Source organism: Rhea pennata, chromosome 1 (genome assembly GCF_028389875.1).
Source record: "Rhea pennata isolate bPtePen1 chromosome 1, bPtePen1.pri, whole genome shotgun sequence".
Taxonomy (NCBI): domain Eukaryota; kingdom Metazoa; phylum Chordata; class Aves; order Rheiformes; family Rheidae; genus Rhea; species Rhea pennata.
The window spans coordinates 54517993-54536692 of NC_084663.1; the positions used below are offsets into that span (position 1 = coordinate 54517993).

The 18700-nt window shown below is 41.6% G+C and overlaps 1 protein-coding gene across 6 annotated transcripts in view; it reads left to right on the forward strand.

The window, feature by feature from the left end:
- TCF20 (transcription factor 20) overlaps nucleotides 1-18700 on the forward strand; it is a 134539-nt gene that overhangs the window by 77418 nt on the left and 38421 nt on the right. For all 6 annotated transcript variants that reach the window (XM_062587022.1, XM_062587013.1, XM_062587060.1 and 3 more), the window contains one exon: nucleotides 12149-17800. In XM_062587022.1, the coding sequence (XP_062443006.1) occupies nucleotides 12185-17800 (5616 nt within the window). In that variant the 5' untranslated portion in view covers nucleotides 12149-12184. The remainder of the gene's footprint in view (nucleotides 1-12148; nucleotides 17801-18700) is intronic.

An 18700-nucleotide genomic window follows, 5' to 3' on the forward strand; every position in this document is an offset into this window, starting at 1 on the left:
TAACTTGTTTCTGCATTTCTGAACAGCACAAGCAGTTCAACTTAATGTTTTGAACTGGATACAGCAAAGCATTCATATTGGAGTAAAATTAGTAAATTTTATTTTTTTTCCTCCTCTTACTCAGTAATTCCTCAAGAACAGTATTAAGAAACAGTAGAACTCACAAATATCCTTTTGTCTGATAGACCTGGTGACAGTGAATATTCATATGCTTTTCCAAGTGCTCTTTTTGTTTCTCCTCTCTCCCACTGTGTTTGTGACCAATGATAACATGGGAAGACTGGAAAAAGTGTTACAAGGTTCCTTTTTCTCTGAAGGCCCTACTTTGAAATCCTTTCGAGATATGATCAGCGTTTCTTGCCTGTGTTGTAATACAACAAGCACAAAGAAGTTAGGAAAATGACTTTTTTCCCTCTTTTTTTGTAAGTGCATAGCATGTCAACATTCATCCTAATAACTGCATATGGGATCACTATTCCACACTAGAATATGAAGATTTATTTTCAAGAATTTTACTGGTACAAACTTGGAACCATCTAATTACTAGTAAATTTCCAGTCCTAAACAGAACCCCCTAATGAGTTCTGATTAAAAAAAAAATAAAATAAAAAATAAAGTAGTTTGCTAGGAATTTTGCGGGGAACTACTTTGCTAGAGCTTTAATACACTTTATTGGGAGTATTGTTCATATCACTTCATATCAAAACTATGCTGTTAACTTTACCTTGGTTATAGCTTTTAACTGAACTTGAGACAGAGCTGGATCTACAGATGGCTTGTGACCATATACAACATCACTAATCAGTGTGAAGAATAAATTTTGGTATGTGGGAAGGTTTCTCTTGTCCTCATTTTTCAACATATTCCCATGAAATGTCACACTTATTACACTTCCTGATGTTCTTGATTCTGTCCCATATATGGTGCATAATGATGTGTAAAAATGGTCTTTTAGATAGTTATTGAAAAATGTGATTGGCACTTAATAGGTGGTGAAATAGGTGGGGCAAAACTGTTACAGAAGGTGGGAGCAGATTTTTTCTTTTATCTCTTGGCATCACTGAGTGAGTGGCAGATTCTCTTCTGTGCTGCTGGAAGGCAGCAGTATTGGGAGTATGGTTAAGAATCACTCTGAAGTGGTGTTATTTGTTATTTATAAAAAAAAAAGTGCACTGTGCCACCCTTCTCGCCTTCCCTCAAAGTCATTGCACTGTAACACAGAAACATTCTTTCTTTGCCTTTCTCAGTCTCCTGTTTACTGTGACAGCGTGTAAAGGCAACTTAGGTGGACTTACGGGTTGCTTGGTTGCCTGCTGTGGTAGGATTGGCTTTCGTGGTGACCCAGGCAGGTCCGTTGCCGCGTGGTGTTCTGTGTCTCTGAAGTTTAAAGTCTCTACTAAAGAAACACAGTGTCGTCTTGACTGCATTTTGGGAATGGGATGGTGACTCTTGCTTTCTGTGTGGTTCCCTCCCCCCCTGCTCTTCCCTCTCCCCCCTTCCTTCTGTTACTCTGCGGTACTCTTCTACATTTGGTGCCTTATGCCTACCACTGCTCCTTATATTTCAGTCAGCAGAGTTAATGTGAACTTCCTTGAGAATTCCTCAATTGAGTATGGGTTTCTGAATGATGGTAGTATCGCACAATTAGGCTACACAAATTTTGCTTATCTTGTGTTCATTTTGTTTGCTGTCTTGTTTTTAAGTTGCAGAAATAAAACTTTCTATGTATCTGAGAGGTGAATTTAATGGAAAAACAAAGGTGTATATGTAATAGAGATTGTGAAGAGTTATTTGTGCCCACTGCTGAAAGAGGCAGGGGGAGGGGAAGAGGTTAACTATATACATGCTCTACAGCATAATCAAAAGTCTATTGAAATCGGTGGGATAAGATGTATTGACTTAAGTGAGTCTGGATCAAGCTTACGGGGCAAGAACATCTCTTGGCTCAATGAGAAACAGGGTCAAGAAGCTCCTAAATGCAGAAAGGAGGAAGAATTAGAAAATAAACTTTCTTGCTTACTCACAGAACTGTAGTGTTTATAAAGACTCTGTTAGGGTATATTTACTCAAGAATTTTTTCCTGATTAGCTCTGTATGTGCGCTCCCACTCAGAAATAAACTAAGGAGGAGCAAGAACCTTCTACCCAGTTTGTTAACAAGCCATAAATATCCAATGCATAGAATTAAATCAGGTACAACTGTCAAGTTAAAAGCTGATGATTTGTTTTTGTTGTCATCTTCCCAGTTTAAACAAGATGGTGAACTTTTCTGTTCTTCATTGAATGTTTGGGTGTTCTAGAGCAAGGGAGGAAATGGTATCTCATCTATATGCTCTTGTAACCAACTTCTAGGAATACAGTAGCATTATGGGATGGTTATGTTTTGGTCATCATGTGTATTTTCCCTCTGTGCTTAGCCTTCTCTAGGGGATAGGTAGGATGGAGAAAGAAACTGTAATTTTCTATTTTTGTTTTTTCCATTCTCCCTAGTGTACAGAGGGAATGACTGCAGGAACTCAAGTTTAGAAGAATGATGGGGCTGATTTTCAGAGTAGTGAACCATCTAAAACTTACTCTGTCTTAATTTGAAATCTTAATTCTAGCATTTCCAAAAATCATGCTTGGAGTGCAGCATTTTTATCCCCCACTGATTCAGGTCTGAAGAAGTGTTTGTCTTCTCTAGTGCTGAATTCATCTCATACTTTGCTTTGGACTGTTAGCTGCTTTACCATTCTTTCCCTTTATTTAGGGTATGTACTGTGTGATAAGAGATGAAGTAGCTGCAGTGGAAACTTAGCCCATCATCTTTCCAAGAGTTTGTCCATCAACAAGTTGAAATGCTGCTCAACACTCTGTGGGGTGATACTTAAATCTCTTGGGGGAGGAGAAGGCTTTAGAGCCTAGTTGAGAAAAGATCTGATATTGTAGCTCATCACTTTGTAAACTGCTTGTATTCATCAGAGTTCATGTAGTTTGCGATGTGATCTGACTGCTGTTGCCATTCGTTTTGCCTCGGCTGGGGCATTAGAACTTACAAGCAGGGAGTTAAGTGTCTACAGCTGGAAGTAGCAGGGTGCAGGATCTTGTTCCTTGGTTACCGTGGCCTGAATTTATACCATGCAACTTCAGACACTTAACTGAAGCATTGAAATGTAAGGTGATTAGCCTCTTGAAGTAGATATGGAAAAAGATCTTTTGGAAGACTGTCATTAACTTCGTGGGAAAGCTAGTGAGAGTGAACCAATTTAAGTGCTTCAGGCTAAGGATTAGTGATACAGGAATTTCAGCAATATGAAGTTAAGGAACTCTTTAACTGTTTGTGCCAACACTGCAGTATGCTGCTCTCTCTCTCTCTCATCTGTCTGTGTCAGTTATGCCAGTATAACTACTATGGGGTTGCATGGTGAGATGGTTGAAGAGATTGATCCAATTTGAAAACCCTAGAGAAAACCTGCAGTGCAGGGGTGGGAATGAGAATCTTGGAGATGGAGGAAGAGAGGACCAAAAGGAACTCCTTAAAATAGCGCTGCCACTGAAATTAGATCACTCTTTGTTGAATCACTTAACTGCAGTTATTTTTTTATTTATCTGAGCTTTCTCCTTTCTTTGTGTTAAAAGTGGCTGTAGTCTCAGCAACGCTGTTGTTTTCTCTCAGATTTGTGTAATACAACTCTTAAAAATGTGTGAATGAATCTGCTTCAGCATAAGGCAAATACTGTGGAATAGGAGGATGAAGGAAACAGCAAAGTGATGTTTGGAGGGTATAGGAAAAAGCTAGGTAAATGGATACAGGTTGTAGGAGTTCGGGAGAGATATCAGGGAAAGTGGAGACATTAAAAAAAAAACTGAAAGTCCTTTTTTTTTTTTTTTTTTGGAAGGAACTTCACTTTTTTTTTCCTGTGCTAGATAAAAATCTTATTTCCTCTAATGTCCTACCAGTAAGCATTATATGGACCTGACTACATTATTTTGTCTCGAGTCCTCCATAGCAGGAGTACTTACAGACCTTCCACACCCAAACTACTTCTAAATTTTTGTCACTGTGGGGGAAAGTAGTGCTAAATTGAGAAGAACGATAACTTTGGCTCATGAAACTTGAAAGTGGTACAATGCATACAGTACAGTGGTATGGGTTTCTTGTGGTATCCTAAAAGAATAAAAATTAAGTTTAGAGTAGATAAATCTGAGTGCCACATTTCTACAGTTGGGGGTAGTTCTTTGTTGGTTTAAATAGATTGGGATTATATCGCTACCTGATTTTAATAATTTTGCGTGTAATGTAACTAGGTTATATTATCCTAATTGATGGATTTAAATCTTACATACTGTGCGTAACCTGTATAGTAATACTTGTATATAACAGATATTTTGTATTAATTTACTTAATTTGTCTTGAAGTTTCCAGAAGTCTGTCTTACAGATTCATTGCATTAGGCATTATAAAACAGAATAAAAAGATTTGATTCTACAGACTACTTTAAATGGATAAGACAGACATAGATTACTGGTAATATTTAATATATGACCTTAGTATTCCTCTTAACTTGTCATAATTTGAAGAGATCATGCATTTAAGACTTTAAAGGCAGTTTTTACTACTTAAGTTAATTGGAAGTAATGTATTAGTATCATTTTTCTTTTACTGTTATGTAGTGCTTGAGGTGCTGGGTTCATTTCTGCAATGAAAGTGGGAGTTGGGAACAGAGAGGACGTGGCAGCCCTGTTTTCTTCCCTCTTGCGATTGATGATTGACTTCTTTTCTCTTTCTCTGCTTTTATAACTGAAAGCTGAGGGTGGTGGTGAGTTGAGAGACCATTGCTGAACCTCATGTCTCGGGTCTGAGGAGAAGAAGAGCAAGTCAAGAGCTGTTCTCTGAAATGGTTGCTGAGTGATTTTGTTGTATTGAAGAAGCAGGTGTGATGGAGATGTTAAAGATAACAAATACAGGAACATTTGCAACAAGAGGCACCGAATGACTTGCCAAAACTTTGGGGAAGAATAAGTGATTGGGTAGAATGTGCTGATGTGAAGCTTGGAAAAAAGAAATGAGGAACTGAGGGATCAGTATTGTTTTCATTTTGGTGGTGGAAAAGGTTGTTACTGTAGCGAGAAGATGACGAGCCTTTTAAACATGAACTTCTGATTTCAAGTGCGCTTTAGTAGCCATGCCACTCAAGTAGTTCCTGCTGTGTCCCTTTTGCTGGTACAGCTGTTTGTGTGACGATACAGTGAATGAATCTGTCAAACAACTCAAAAATGGCTTTTTTCCCTCATAGGGCTTGGGGTGGGGTGGGGACGTATCAGTTTCCTGGTCCTCTACAGCTGTTCATGCAGCAAGCCAGAGGCTGGACCTCTTAAGCTAGTATACAGAGGACAGCCTCTATATGTGAAACCACCATCTGTTGTTTTAATCTTTAACATAAAGTGAAATCTGACTGGTTTACACAGGTTCTCCTATTAAAGCAGTTGTAAGTGTTCACCTTAAATTTGTAAGGATAACTTTCAGCAATCAGCTGGTGAATTATTACAAGTGCTTTCTTAAGTGCAGCTGTGCCGTTGGTTGAAACTGAGAACAAATGATGTAATTTATATTTATGAAATGATACAAAATCAGATACAATTCTGCTAAAATACTTGGTGGTTAGTTATATTCCTAGAAATACAGTTTTCATAGCCCTAACAACTTAAGTATCAGCTTACAACAACATTTTACTTGTCAAACTTTTTCTTTCATCATGTTTAAGAATATAAATTTTAACATTACACTTCCTGTAGAGGGCAGAGCTAAACTGGATGTGGTATTTTACTTCTAGTGACTTGATGAGTGAGTGGTGAAGGCTTGCAGGCACAAAAAAAACCTAGTTTGGTAATTTGGTGCTACCCAAATATTTTTTAAAAAGTATTTTGGGGAAAAAATGAAATAAGATGTCAAATGATAGCAACATGCAAAATCTTGTTCTTTGTTTATGTGGTACTTTTGGTTATAGTAGTTGAATATTTTGGCTTTTGTGTGTATGTTCATATGGCTCCCCTGTGGGATGGGAAGAGGCAACGGCTGAAGCCTAGAAGATTTTGGAGGGACACATAGGGAAATACATGAAATGAGAAGAGAATCTAGATCTCATCTAGTGCAATAATCCCCAGAGCCCTCCCCGCTCTCGACTAACAGAACTCACTGTGCTCCTTCTGCCTCGCTCAGCTGTTCTTCACCCGTTCTGTGAGAAATGCTTCCTTAATTGTTTGGATTTAAACTTATATGTACTAACTCTCCAAAAAGCTGTACAGACATCTTTGTAAAGAAGATAAGGCATCCATGTGAGATGATGGAAACTAGCTAAAGCCACTTGTTCAGACTTTCACTCTTTTGAGCAATCTTCTGACAGAATTTTCTTTGGGCAGGACAAAAACGCAGTTTTTGTTTCAAAGCCAGTATTACCACTCATTTCCAAGATATGCATTGCTGAAAATTGCTAAAAATACTTGCATAAAATATGATGTCTTGGTGAGAGCCAGATCTGAGTAGAAATTTCTCTAGAACTACAATGGTGAATGAGACTGTATCTGAGTTTCTTTTGTTTATTTTTAATATGCAGAAATAACATTTTTTTGTAACGGAGCAGGTCTGAAACAGCTTAATAGAAAGGTATGAAAAAGTCTTTCTTGCAGTCCACACTGGCTGCAGTGTTTGAAAGAAGTGAGCTGTGGATATTATTGCTTGGACAAACTGATGACAAGTGTTGGCTATCTTGGTTGACTTGTGTGTCATATCTAAGACAGAAAACTAAAAATGGTTTTACCTTTTTTTAAAAAAAGGCATCAAATGAAATAAGCTACCTCTGTTACTTTGCTGAACATAGTTTTCTGTTTGATTGTACAGTTTGTCTACTGCAAAGCAGTAGACAGGGTAATATGCACAAACAAACCTGAAACAAGTCAGTCTATTCTTAGCCATTGCCCAGGCGCGCAAGTAATAGATGTACTTGCAGAACTGAGGGTTAGTAACTTGGCCTTGACAATGGAAATGATACTCTCTACATGGAAAATTTCTTGCCTTGACGTCAGGCTTTATTCAGATTCTGAGGATTATTTACTTACGAATTATGCCAATGAGTTGCTTGTGCTCCAGTTCTGACTTGGATTTTTGTGTTTTGCTTAGCATTTGAGTAGAGCAGCTGTTGCTTACGGCAGTCCGACTTTAAGATGATCCAGGGAGTAAAAATGGTAATGCTTGTATTTTGTACAGACTGTGGCTGGAAATGGCCAGTGAGATGTATGCATGTCTTCTGTTTGCACAGCATTAGTAAGTCTATTTTAATCTGAAGGCTGGACGATCTAAAAAAACACTGGTTCATGTACATTTTTGAACTATGGAAAGTGCTATTTTAATGTTTGTCACCTGTGTGTAACTACATTTTCCTTTCTGATAAGCACACTAGGAAGTGAGAAGTCTTTGACAGATCAACGAAAATATGTTGCATTTGATTGCTGCCTGAGCCTTCTGTGCACAGATGGGTCACAGTAGTCAGCCCAAATCTAAAGAAAATTTAACGAAGCAAAAAGACCTCACTTACCTCCTACAGTATTAAGTGATGCTGGTTTGGTTTGCCCTTTCACAAGCTCGTCATTAAGAATTAAGCATATCTGTACAGTATTTTGCTGTTTAGCTGCCTTGTTCTGAGCTGCCTGTCTGTAGTGCTGCATGGCTATGTTAGCGTCAGTGTTACCTGGGGAAATCTGGGCAGCTGTCCTGTATTTATCCAGTCTTTGATAATTAGGACAAAAAGGTTTAAAGATTTATACAGGCTTAAACTCAGCACAGCATGTTGCAGAAAATCGTTTCACGCAGTAATCTTAGTGTGGGAGGATTGATGAACCCTGTTAATCAGCAATGGTTGGGCAGTCTCATATACATGCAGGAACTGTTGGAAGATGCTTGCATGCTGTTGACTCCATTTGATAATCTTGCTCACAGTAGGATCAGAATGTGATAGCTTCATATTTTGAGGAACTCCCATGTTAACAAAGTTGTTCTGTAAGGGTGTTTCAGATGATTAAACCAGAAACAAAATCTGCATTGTAAATGTGCTTAAAAATAAGTTCACGTGGAGAATGTAGGTTGAAAGACTCTGAAATAACTTCAGATGTTGCACAAATAGTTCTGAGATACAGATAGGAGGACCTACTGTGTCTCTATATTCATGACTTTTGCACTGATCTCATAAATGAGGCTATTTCCGTCAGCTGCAAGAGCTTGCAGTATGCTTTCTTTGTTCCTGCCAGGTTGAAGACAAACTTTGATTGCTAGAATATTGGGGAAGAAACAAGAATGTTGGAGCAGAATGAAACAGCTTAGCCTAGTGAATGTATTCTGTAATCTAGATAGATATGCTTAGGTGGCCGTAAAGCTACGGGCTGTAAATACTTGGGGAGAATGACAAAGCTTTGTTGATAGAGCGGGATGTACCTGTAGTGAGAGTGTAGGTGTGACACGGGAGTAGTGAAAGTTTGTGCCAGAATCTGGTCTTTCATTTAAATAAATGAAGACAGCTTTGTATGTTTTTGCTGGAAAATGCTGTAGATGTGTATAGTGTGGTTGTTAGTGAAGCTCTTTTGGTGGGGAGGATGAGACTTTGCTCCCCTTTGCTGGGGACAGGACTGTAGGTGTGTCCTGCCAGTCTGGGAGCTCATATGACTGTGGTGTGGTCTCTGGTCGCTAGCTCGTATGCCATTCTTTTGAGTTCCTGCATGTGGAGGAGTATGTGAACGTGTACTTTTAAATGCTTCCGGTAAAATTTTATTCGAATAAACATGGTATCTTTTTTTGTCCTGCAAATCCAGGATAGGCTTTGAAGACTTTGTCATCTGTCTGGATGTATTTTATTGATAAGACTTGCCTATGTTACTATCCTTGGTGGTTTTGCTGAGAGTATAGCATTTAAATCTAGGTGCTCTACAGTGCCATTATTATTATGAAAAATTATTATTATAGCAATTGTGATCTTGTATTTGTAGTACATTAATGACAGGAAGTATGTTATAGGTCTTAGGTTATCAATAATGTAATGGACTGAAGCACCTGTTTTTCTGTCTTTAATTCCCATTGCTAATGAAATGCCACTTTTTTAAACCTTTTTTTAAACCTGCCATTCTTGTTACTCAAGTCAAGCCCTTCATGAGATATTCTGCTGAAGAATAACGAATTTGCTTAAGGCATCAGCCTTTAAGTTATCGTCACTGAAAATTTTTATTTACTTTTCTGATCCAAGATCAAAAATTGAAGGAGAAAAACGTTTTTCAGTGTTTACATCTGGCATATATATCTTCTGGACAAAATAAATATTCAGTTGTGTGAGGTTATGGAGAGATACGAATTTGTGACTCAGGTTGATTCTTGATGAACTTCTGTTCTTAGAGGTATTTCGCAACATCTTGTTCCTGTTCCATAATGTAATTAAATTATACTACTTGAATGGTGAGGGAATCTGGAAGGTTTCCTGCCGTTACTAACGCTATGTTAGTAATATTCAAGCCTCTATTAGCAGTAGTATAGAAGAATGAATATAATCATTGATCAGAAAGGTTTTGCATGATGTAGTGTAAAACAGGCTTCCTGAAGCCTTGTTTGGGCTGTGCAAATTAAGTTTTATTAAAAATGTATTTAAAAATGCATCTGAGAGACTTAGCCTGTGATGAGGATGGAAATGATGCCTTTGTGAAAAGAGATGCAAAGTACGTTACTGCTAGGGAGCGAATTCAGCCTTTGTAGTATGTGAACACTGCTGATTGCAGAGCCCAAAGCTGCTTTCATCCAGAGAAGCTGCTTTCTATCTACTGATGATTGCAGTAGATGTTTCTCTACCTTTAGTTTGATAACTTAATTCCATTTCTGTGTACTTTTTTCTCCTTGCTTTTATTTTTTTCCTCTCTTTTTGTATACCTTGGTCTGAAGACTGAAAACGACAAGAAAGTTTTCATGAGCTGCCCCAATTTTGGGGACAACAGCTACCAACTGACAAAAGATAGAATGAAATAATTCAGAAAAGCCTGTTCTTATTCCATAAGAAACACGAACTGGATGTGTAACAGTGTTCCTCATGTGTGTAGTTAAATGTTAAAAGATGAAAGTTCAACATGGTGCCAAAACTTTCTTACACTCTTAATATTTCTGAAGTGCCATACTGTAAGATTGAAGCTGCAGTGAAGTTGACTTCCTGGAAGGAGATAGTCAGAAGCAGAAGACTCAGCTATTGAAAATTCCTGTCTGATTCTAGTGACTATTTTGATAACCTTTTTTTTTTTTTGGACATTAAGCTGCATGAATGAAGACCGCAACACAAAGTTTATGCCTTTCTGAGATAGAAAGGGGTTATGGAACACAAGACATTCCAGTGCACATCTTCATAGCATGCGTACACAAAGTAGTAGAAACCCAAATAATAAATAGTATTCTCTTCTGAAAAAGACCCTAACGATGAAGCTCTGTTGAGCAAGAGTCTTCTGTAGATGAGATGCTCCTTAATAAAATCCTGAGAGGCAGCTGGAAAGAAAGAGTATAATGCAGTGTATAGTCTGCATCTTATTATTTGCATGTCTGTTTCCTTGGTACTCCTTGGTGGTGATCTACTTGAAAAAAATTCTAAGTGCAAAAACAGACTTGAATTTTAAGTGGGTTCAGTTGAATGTGACAAGCACAAAGGATGACTAAATGAGAAAACATGGTGTAGACAAGCCTTCTAGGAAGCCTCTAATCTGAGGAGTTAGGGTTTTGTTTCCCAGGAAAGTGTGAGCATTGTATTAACACTTATCTAAAGAAAGAGAAGTCTCTCCAGGTGGGCTTTATCTAGTTTGTTTTCAGAAGGGGAAAGCTGCAAAGCAGCATTTCATTTTAAGGACATACTGTGCAGTCACAGCACTGGAGAGCAGTAACAGCTATCAAAACCAGTCAGTCTTTGTCATCTGCTGTGTTTTGTGAATTTTCGGGAAATACCAAAATGTGGGTACCAATACCAAATGTGGGTTCGTGTCTGTCTTTTGGAAATACCAAAAAAGACTGTATATACATACACTTATTCATTACCTTACTTATTGTCTCTAGTGATATGTCAGGCTCTTAGTGAAGGACTAGCCAGGGTCTGCAAACAGTTTTGCAGCTGTAGTCCGGTCCTTGAGGATGAGTCACGAGTTCCACATCCTGAATAGTAAATTGAGGTATATAGGAGAGCCTTCCTGAAGTGCATTTATTTAGGAGTTCATTGTGTAAATATAGGTAATCATACATGGTATTCCAAAACATATGGTCTGGCTTTTTTGACAAATGTTTTCAGTTAAATTTCATTCAAGGTAATATCAAAGTCCTAAGGGGTGAAGCTGTAGATCCCTTGCACAAGTAGAGTGGTTTCATCTAGATTTTTCTGTCTTTTAGAACAAAGCATAAGTGGGGAAAAATATCACTTGTTGTCTTACTGTGTTGGTTTTCATCTAAAAACGTCACTGGAATGGTTTGGAACAGAGCATGGAACAGATACATTTGAGCATGCTGGTGTCGATTCTTTCAATTTACCACAGAGCCTTTTGATTAGAGTATCTTGGTTTGAACTTTGGTCAACTCTGTCTAGAGTGTTTTCTAATAGAGATCTTTTTGAGCAAAACGTGGACCCATCAATGTCGTTCTTATTGTAGATGCAAGAATGTTTTGAGAATGATTACGTCTTTCAACATTGTAGCAAATTATTCCCAGTATTAACCAAATAGAATAGTTCAAGGATGATGGTGGCTCTCCTTTGCTTAGCAAAATACTGCTGAAAGTTTGTTTCCCCTCAGGCACATAAACTGACCCTGTTAGGTGACTGCAGGGAAGTATTAATACTAAAAAAAAAAAATAAATTAAAAAAAAGTGTTCCAGCTGGTGGTAGGTTACAAATTTAGTTGTTCTAGGAAATTAATGATTCCTCTTACACTACCTAGAAGATCCAAAAAAACACAAGCAATGGGGCTAGGCTTTGATACTGTACTAGAAGTTGGGAGACAAATATTAAATGTCAATTGCTGTTGAAACTTGAAAATTGAACAGTGGTATTCATGTGACTGGGAGATGTGACTGCTATACTTTCTTTTCTTTTTTTTTTTTTTTTTTTCTTCCACCCATTTAGGAGGACTTTCGAGCTGTCGCTCTGCTGCTGAACAGCATGCAGTCCTTTCGGGAGCAAAGTAGTTACCACGGAAACCAGCAGAGCTACCCACAGGAAGTGCACAGTTCATCCCGACTGGAAGAATTCAGCCCCCGCCAGCAGGCCCAGATGTTCCAGAGCTTTGGAGGAGGTACTGGTAGTGGACGTCGTGGAGCAGCAGGAGCCTCTACAGCAATGCCTGGTGAGAGCTCTGGCCATCAGAGCTACCAAGGTTTCAGAAAAGAAGCAGGAGAATTTTACTATATGGCGGCCAACAAAGATCCAGTGGCATCAGGAGGGCAGCAGCCACCTCAGCGCAGGCCTTCTGGACCTGTACAGAGCTATGGGCCCCCTCAAGGGAGTAGCTTTGGGAGTCAGTATGGGAGTGAGGGACACGTGGGCCAGTTTCAAACACAACACTCAAACCTTGGGGGTGTATCCCACTACCAACAGGATTATACTGGTCCTTTCTCTCCAGGGAGTGCCCAGTATCAGCAGCAGGCTTCTAGCCAGCAGCAGCAGGTGCAGCAGCTGAGACAGCAGATCTATCAGTCTCATCAACCTTTACCCCAGGCTTCCAGCCAGTCTGCTTCCAGCACCTCACACTTGCAGCCAATGCAGCGTCCATCCACTCTGCCTTCCTCTGCTTCTGGGTACCAGTTACGAGTGGGTCAGTTCAGCCAACACTATCAGCCACCTTCGTCCTCTTCCTCCTCCTCTTTCCCTTCCCCACAGCGTTTTGGCCAGTCAGGACAGAACTATGATGGAAGTTACAGTGTGAATTCTGGATCGCAGTATGAAGGCCATGCGGTGGGTTCCAATGCACAGGCATATGGGACCCAGTCCAACTACAGCTTTCAGGCTCAACCAATGAAAAGCTTTGAGCAGTCTAAGCTACCCCAGAGTGGGCAGCAGGGGCAGCAGCAGCAGCATCCACCTCAGCATGTAATGCAGTACTCAAATGCTGCCACCAAACTCTCTCTTCAAAGTCAAGTGGGACAGTACAGCCAAGCTGAAGTTCCTGTAAGATCACCAATGCAGTTCCACCAGAACTTTAGTCCAATTTCTAATCCATCTCCTGCCGCATCTGTGGTTCAGTCTCCAAGCTGCAGCTCTACCCCTTCTCCTCTCATGCCAGGTGGAGAAAATCTCCAGTGTGGGCAAGGCAACATGTCCATGGGTTCTAGAAACCGAATCTTGCAGATGATGCCCCAGCTTAGCCCCACACCATCTATGATGCCAAGCCCTAATGCTCATGCAGGGGGATTCAAGGGGTTTGGGCTGGAAGGACTGCAGGAGAAAAGGCTCACAGATCCTGGGCTGAGCAGCTTAAGTGCTCTAAGTTCTCAAGTGGCCAATCTGCCTAACACTGTCCAGCACATGTTGCTCTCAGATGCCTTGGCACCTCAGAAAAAAAGTTCCAAAAGATCATCCTCTTCAAAGAAGGCTGACAGCTGCACAAACTCAGAAGGCTCTTCCCAGGCAGAGGAGCAGCTTAAGTCTCCCCTGGCAGAGTCTCTTGACGGTGGCTGTTCCAGCAGTTCAGAGGATCATGGGGAGAGGGTGAGACAGCTGAGTGGCCAGAGCACCAGCTCAGACACCACCTACAAAGGGGGTAACTTAGAGAGATCAAACTCCTCACCAGCACAAGGCTCTCAGAATGAGCCATCAAAAATCAGCACCAGTCCTGCAGCTAGGGAAGATGTGGCCTCCCCTGATGGGAAGGAAGCCGTAGTAGCAGTGGAAAGTACTCCAAAAGTGAATGAAAAGGCAGTTGGGGTGATTGTCTCTCGGGAAGCTATGACAGGAAGAGTAGAAAAATCAGGCAGTCAAGATAAACCTGCACAAGATGATGTTTCCACAGCCACCCAGGCACCGGCTAGTGCTAGTGCAGCAAAAGAAGCTGGTCATGCAGGGCCACAGCCAGAAGCTCAAGGAGGGAGTAAAGGGAGCAAAAGTGGAGATAACACTAACCATAATGGAGAGGGTAACAGCCAGCCTGGTCATGCAGTTGTTGGGTCAAATTTTCCTGTGAGAACAGAACCCTCCAAATCCCCTGGCAGTTTAAGATATAGTTACAAGGATAATGTAACAGCTGGTATACAGAGAAACATTGGTAGCTTTCCACAGTATCCTTCTGGTCAAGAAAAAGGAGACTTTCCAGGACACAGTGAGCGCAAAGGCCGGAATGAGAAGTGTCCCAGCCTCCTGCAGGAGGTCTTACAGGGTTACCACCATCATCCAGACAGACGTTATTCTAGGAATGCACAGGAACATTCTGGGATGGCTGGGAGTTTGGAGGGAGCCATGAGGCCCAACATTTTAATTAGTCAAGCCAATGAATTGACCAATAGAGGCCTCCTAAACAAAAGCATGGGATCTCTCCTAGAAGGGCCTCACTGGGGTCCCTGGGATAGGAAATCAAGCAGCTCAGCTCCTGACATGAAGCAGATCAATCTAGCTGATTACCCTATTGCTAGAAAGTTTGAGTTAGAGTCTCAGTCTTCCGCCCATGAAGGGGGAACACTCTCAGAGAGGAGATCGGTGATCTGCGACATATCTCCATTAAGGCAACTTGTCAGAGATCCTGGTCCTCACCCAATGGGGCACATAGGTCCTGAGGCCAGAAGTGGACGGAGTGAACGTCTTGCTCCTGGCTTAAGCCAGTCAGTAATACTTCCTGGTGGTTTAGTATCCATGGAAACAAAGATGAAGGCTCACAGTGGGCAAATCAAAGAAGAAGATTTTGAACAGTCAAAGACCTCAGCTAGTCTCAATAATAAAAAAACAGGAGACCATTGTCATCCTGCTGGTATCAAGCATGAGTCCTTCCGAGGCAATGCTAGCCCTGGAGCTGCAGTCTCTGATTCTGCTTCAGACTACATTCCCCAGCAGGACAGCAGATCGACACAGATGAGACGAGCTCCTGGCAGAACTGGAAGCAGTAGGGGTAAATCACCTTCTCAATTTCAGGATCTTGCAGATAAGCTGAAAATGTCACCAGGCAGAAGCAGAGGCCCAGGAACAGATCTGCATCACATGAACCCACACATGACACTATCTGAAAGAGTTAACAGGGGTTCCTTGCATTCTGCATACTCTCAGAATTCAGAAGGCTCATCTTTGGCTTCAGCATATCACACAAATGCTAGGCCTCATGCTTTTGGTGACCCTAACCAGAGTTTAAATTCCCAGTATCATTACAAGAGGCAGATATACCAGCAACAGCAGGAAGAATACAAAGATTGGGCAAGCAGCACTGCTCAGGGTGTGATTGCTGCAGCTCAGCACAGACAGGAAGGGTCAAGGAAGAGCCCAAGACAACAGCAGTTTCTAGAAAGAGTAAGGAGTCCCTTGAAAAATGACAAAGATGGGATGATGTACATTCAAGGTAGCTCTTATCATGATACTGGAATTCAAGAAGCTGGGCGCTGTGTTATGGGAAGTGATAGTACTCAGAGCAAATGCACTGAGCTGAAACACGGTAACCAGAAGATGCAACAACTTGAATCTGGTTGGGACCTCTCCCGGCAAACTTCTCCTGCCAAAAGCAGTGGCCCTCTTGGAGTAGGCAACCAAAAAAGGTTTTGCCCTCAAGAAAGCGATGGACATAGACGAGAAGAATCTGCAGATTTGCCCAAACCTAGTAATGCTATGCTCAGGCTTCCTGGCCAGGAAGACCAGTCTCCTCAGAATCCGTTAATTATGAGGAGGCGAGTCCGTTCTTTCATCTCGCCTATCCCTACCAAAAGACAGCCACAGGATATGAAAAACAGTGGCACTGAAGATAAAGGGCGACTGATGACTTCAGTGAAAGAAGGAACTGATAAATACAACTCCTATGCCCATTCATCTCAAAGCCAAGATGTTGGCAAGCCAGTTACAAAGGGAGATTCCTTCAAGGACCTGCCAAGTCCTGATAATAGGAATTGCCCTGCTGTTTCCCTTACAAGCCCGGCTAAGACCAAAATATTGCCCCCGAGAAAGGGGCGAGGATTAAAACTGGAAGCTATTGTTCAAAAAATTACATCTCCCAATATTCGGAGAAGTGTTTCCACCAACAGTGCTGAAGCTGGTGCAGATACTGTCACTCTCGATGACATTCTGTCCCTTAAGAGTGGACCTGAAGGAGGAAGTGTGGCTGGGCATGGACTAGAGGCTGAGAAAAGAAAAGGAGAGATATTGTCAGATCAAGTAGGGCCAGGGAGCCAGGATGCATCCAGTGAAGTAACTCTTCCAAGACCTTCAGAAGAGTGGCAAAGCAACGAGGATGATAAAACCAAGAAAGAACCCCCTGAAACTGCCAGTATTAGTAAAGAAGGAATAGGATCCAGTGGAGCACTACCATCTTCTCAGAAGTCAGGTGGTCAGGGAAGGTCCGATGGATCTGTAAGTGGAGCTGGAACTCTAACCTTTCCTGACTCAAAAACAGTCTCCCCTTCTGGTGTATTTACTTCTGAACCAAACCCAAAGTCTGAGGAAAAAGACGGAGATGTGACAAACATTTCACCCAAGCCAGATGGCTTCCCTCCAAAGGGATATTTTCCCTCTGGAAAGAAAAAGGGGAGACCAATTGGGAGTGTGAACAAGCAGAAGAAGCAGCAGCAGCAGCAACAACAGCAGCAGCAGCAGCAGCAGCAGCTGCCACCTCCACCGCCACCACCACCAGTACCACCACAATCTTCAGAAGGGGCACCTGGTGGAGAGCCGAAACCTAAACGGCAAAGGAGGGAGAGGCGAAAACCTGCAGCACAGCCACGGAAACGGAAGACTAGACGGGCTGCTCCGATTGTGGAGCCTCAAGAGCCGGAGATTAAACTGAAATATGCTACCCAGTCTGTAGATAAAACTGACAGCAAGAATAAGTCCTTTTTCCCTTACATTCATGTGGTAAACAAGTGTGAATTAGGCGCTGTGTGCACAATCATTAATGCGGAGGAAGAGGAGCAGAACAAATTGGTGAGGGGTCGGAAAGGACAGCGATCTTCAACACCCCCTCCTAGCACTGCGGAGAGCAAAGTGCTGCCCACCTCAACTTTCATGCTGCAGGGCCCTGTAGTAACAGAGTCTTCTGTTTTGGGGCACCTGGTTTGCTGCCTGTGTGGCAAATGGGCCAGCTATCGTAATATGGGTGACCTCTTTGGTCCTTTCTACCCCCAGGATTATGCAGCCACCTTGCCCAAGAACCCACCTCCAAAGAGGGCCACAGAAATGCAGAGCAAGGTCAAGGTACGGCACAAAAGTGCTTCTAATGGTTCCAAGACAGATACAGAAGAGGAGGAGGAACAGCAACAACAAAAGGAACAAAGAAGCCTTGCTGCTCATCCTCGCTTTAAGAGGCGGCACCGCTCTGAGGACTGTAGTGGAGCCTCTCGGTCACTTTCAAGGGGAGCTTCTTGTAAAAAAGCAACCACTGAAGGTGGCAGTGGTGGTGAAAAGACTCCTTTGGACTCAAAACCCTCTATGCCCACTTCAGAAGGTGGCGCTGAGCTGGAGTTACAAATTCCTGAACTACCTCTTGACAGCAATGAATTTTGGGTCCATGAGGGTTGTATTCTCTGGGCCAATGGGATCTACCTGGTCTGTGGCAGGCTCTATGGGCTGCAGGAAGCTGTGGAAATTGCAAGAGAAATGGTGAGTACATAAACTTATATGAAATGATTTGCAATGAGTGTAACACTGAATACCGTCTTTTCCTTGTGCTTCTCTCAAGTCCAAAACAATCATCTTTCATCTGTAAATAAATCCCTAGCATTGCTCATTTGATGGCCTAATTTAGATGTCTACTGTACCTGAATGAGATGGACTTTTTAGGCATCAAAAACCTGAGTGCTCATTACCTATTAAAATTAAGTTTTGGATGTCCAGACTTTTCTCATGACTGCAGTGATCTATTTTTTTCTCTTCTGTCCTGTTAGATATTAATACTTTCCAGGCCTCCTCCTGGAAATATACAGTGAAAGGACAAGTAGCAGTGGGCGCAAATTGCAACGAAAGAAGTTCGAATTCATTATTAGCCCCCTTCCTGCCCCTCAAAAATCAGGGTGAGGGTGATCAAATATTGGAACAAGGGCTAAGTGAAGCTGTGGAATATCCATCCTTGCAGATGCTCAAAATGTGACTGTGCAGGGCCTTGAGCAGCATGCTTTAACTCTGATGTTGGATCTAACTTCAAAGCTGACCCTGCTTTGAGCAGGAGTTTAGACCAGAGATCTCCAGAGGTCCCTTCCAACCTAGATTATTCTGGGGCTCTAATACATGTTATGCAACTGTAGGGAAATTGGCAGGTTCTACAAAATAGGGGAGAGAGAAAGTAGAGTGGCACAGAGGTCTTATAAGCCCTGGGTGAAATACAGGCAGCTTGAGTACTGATGAACTGCATGAGAATTATCCTACAATTCATACTGATATCTGCCTTTTTCCAAAGTATGGGGCTGTGATTATACAATTAGTGGAGACAAATGTATAAAATCAAAGTGCATGTATGTGGGAGAACAGAAGATTACTTTCAACCACTGGATTATGGATGGAAAC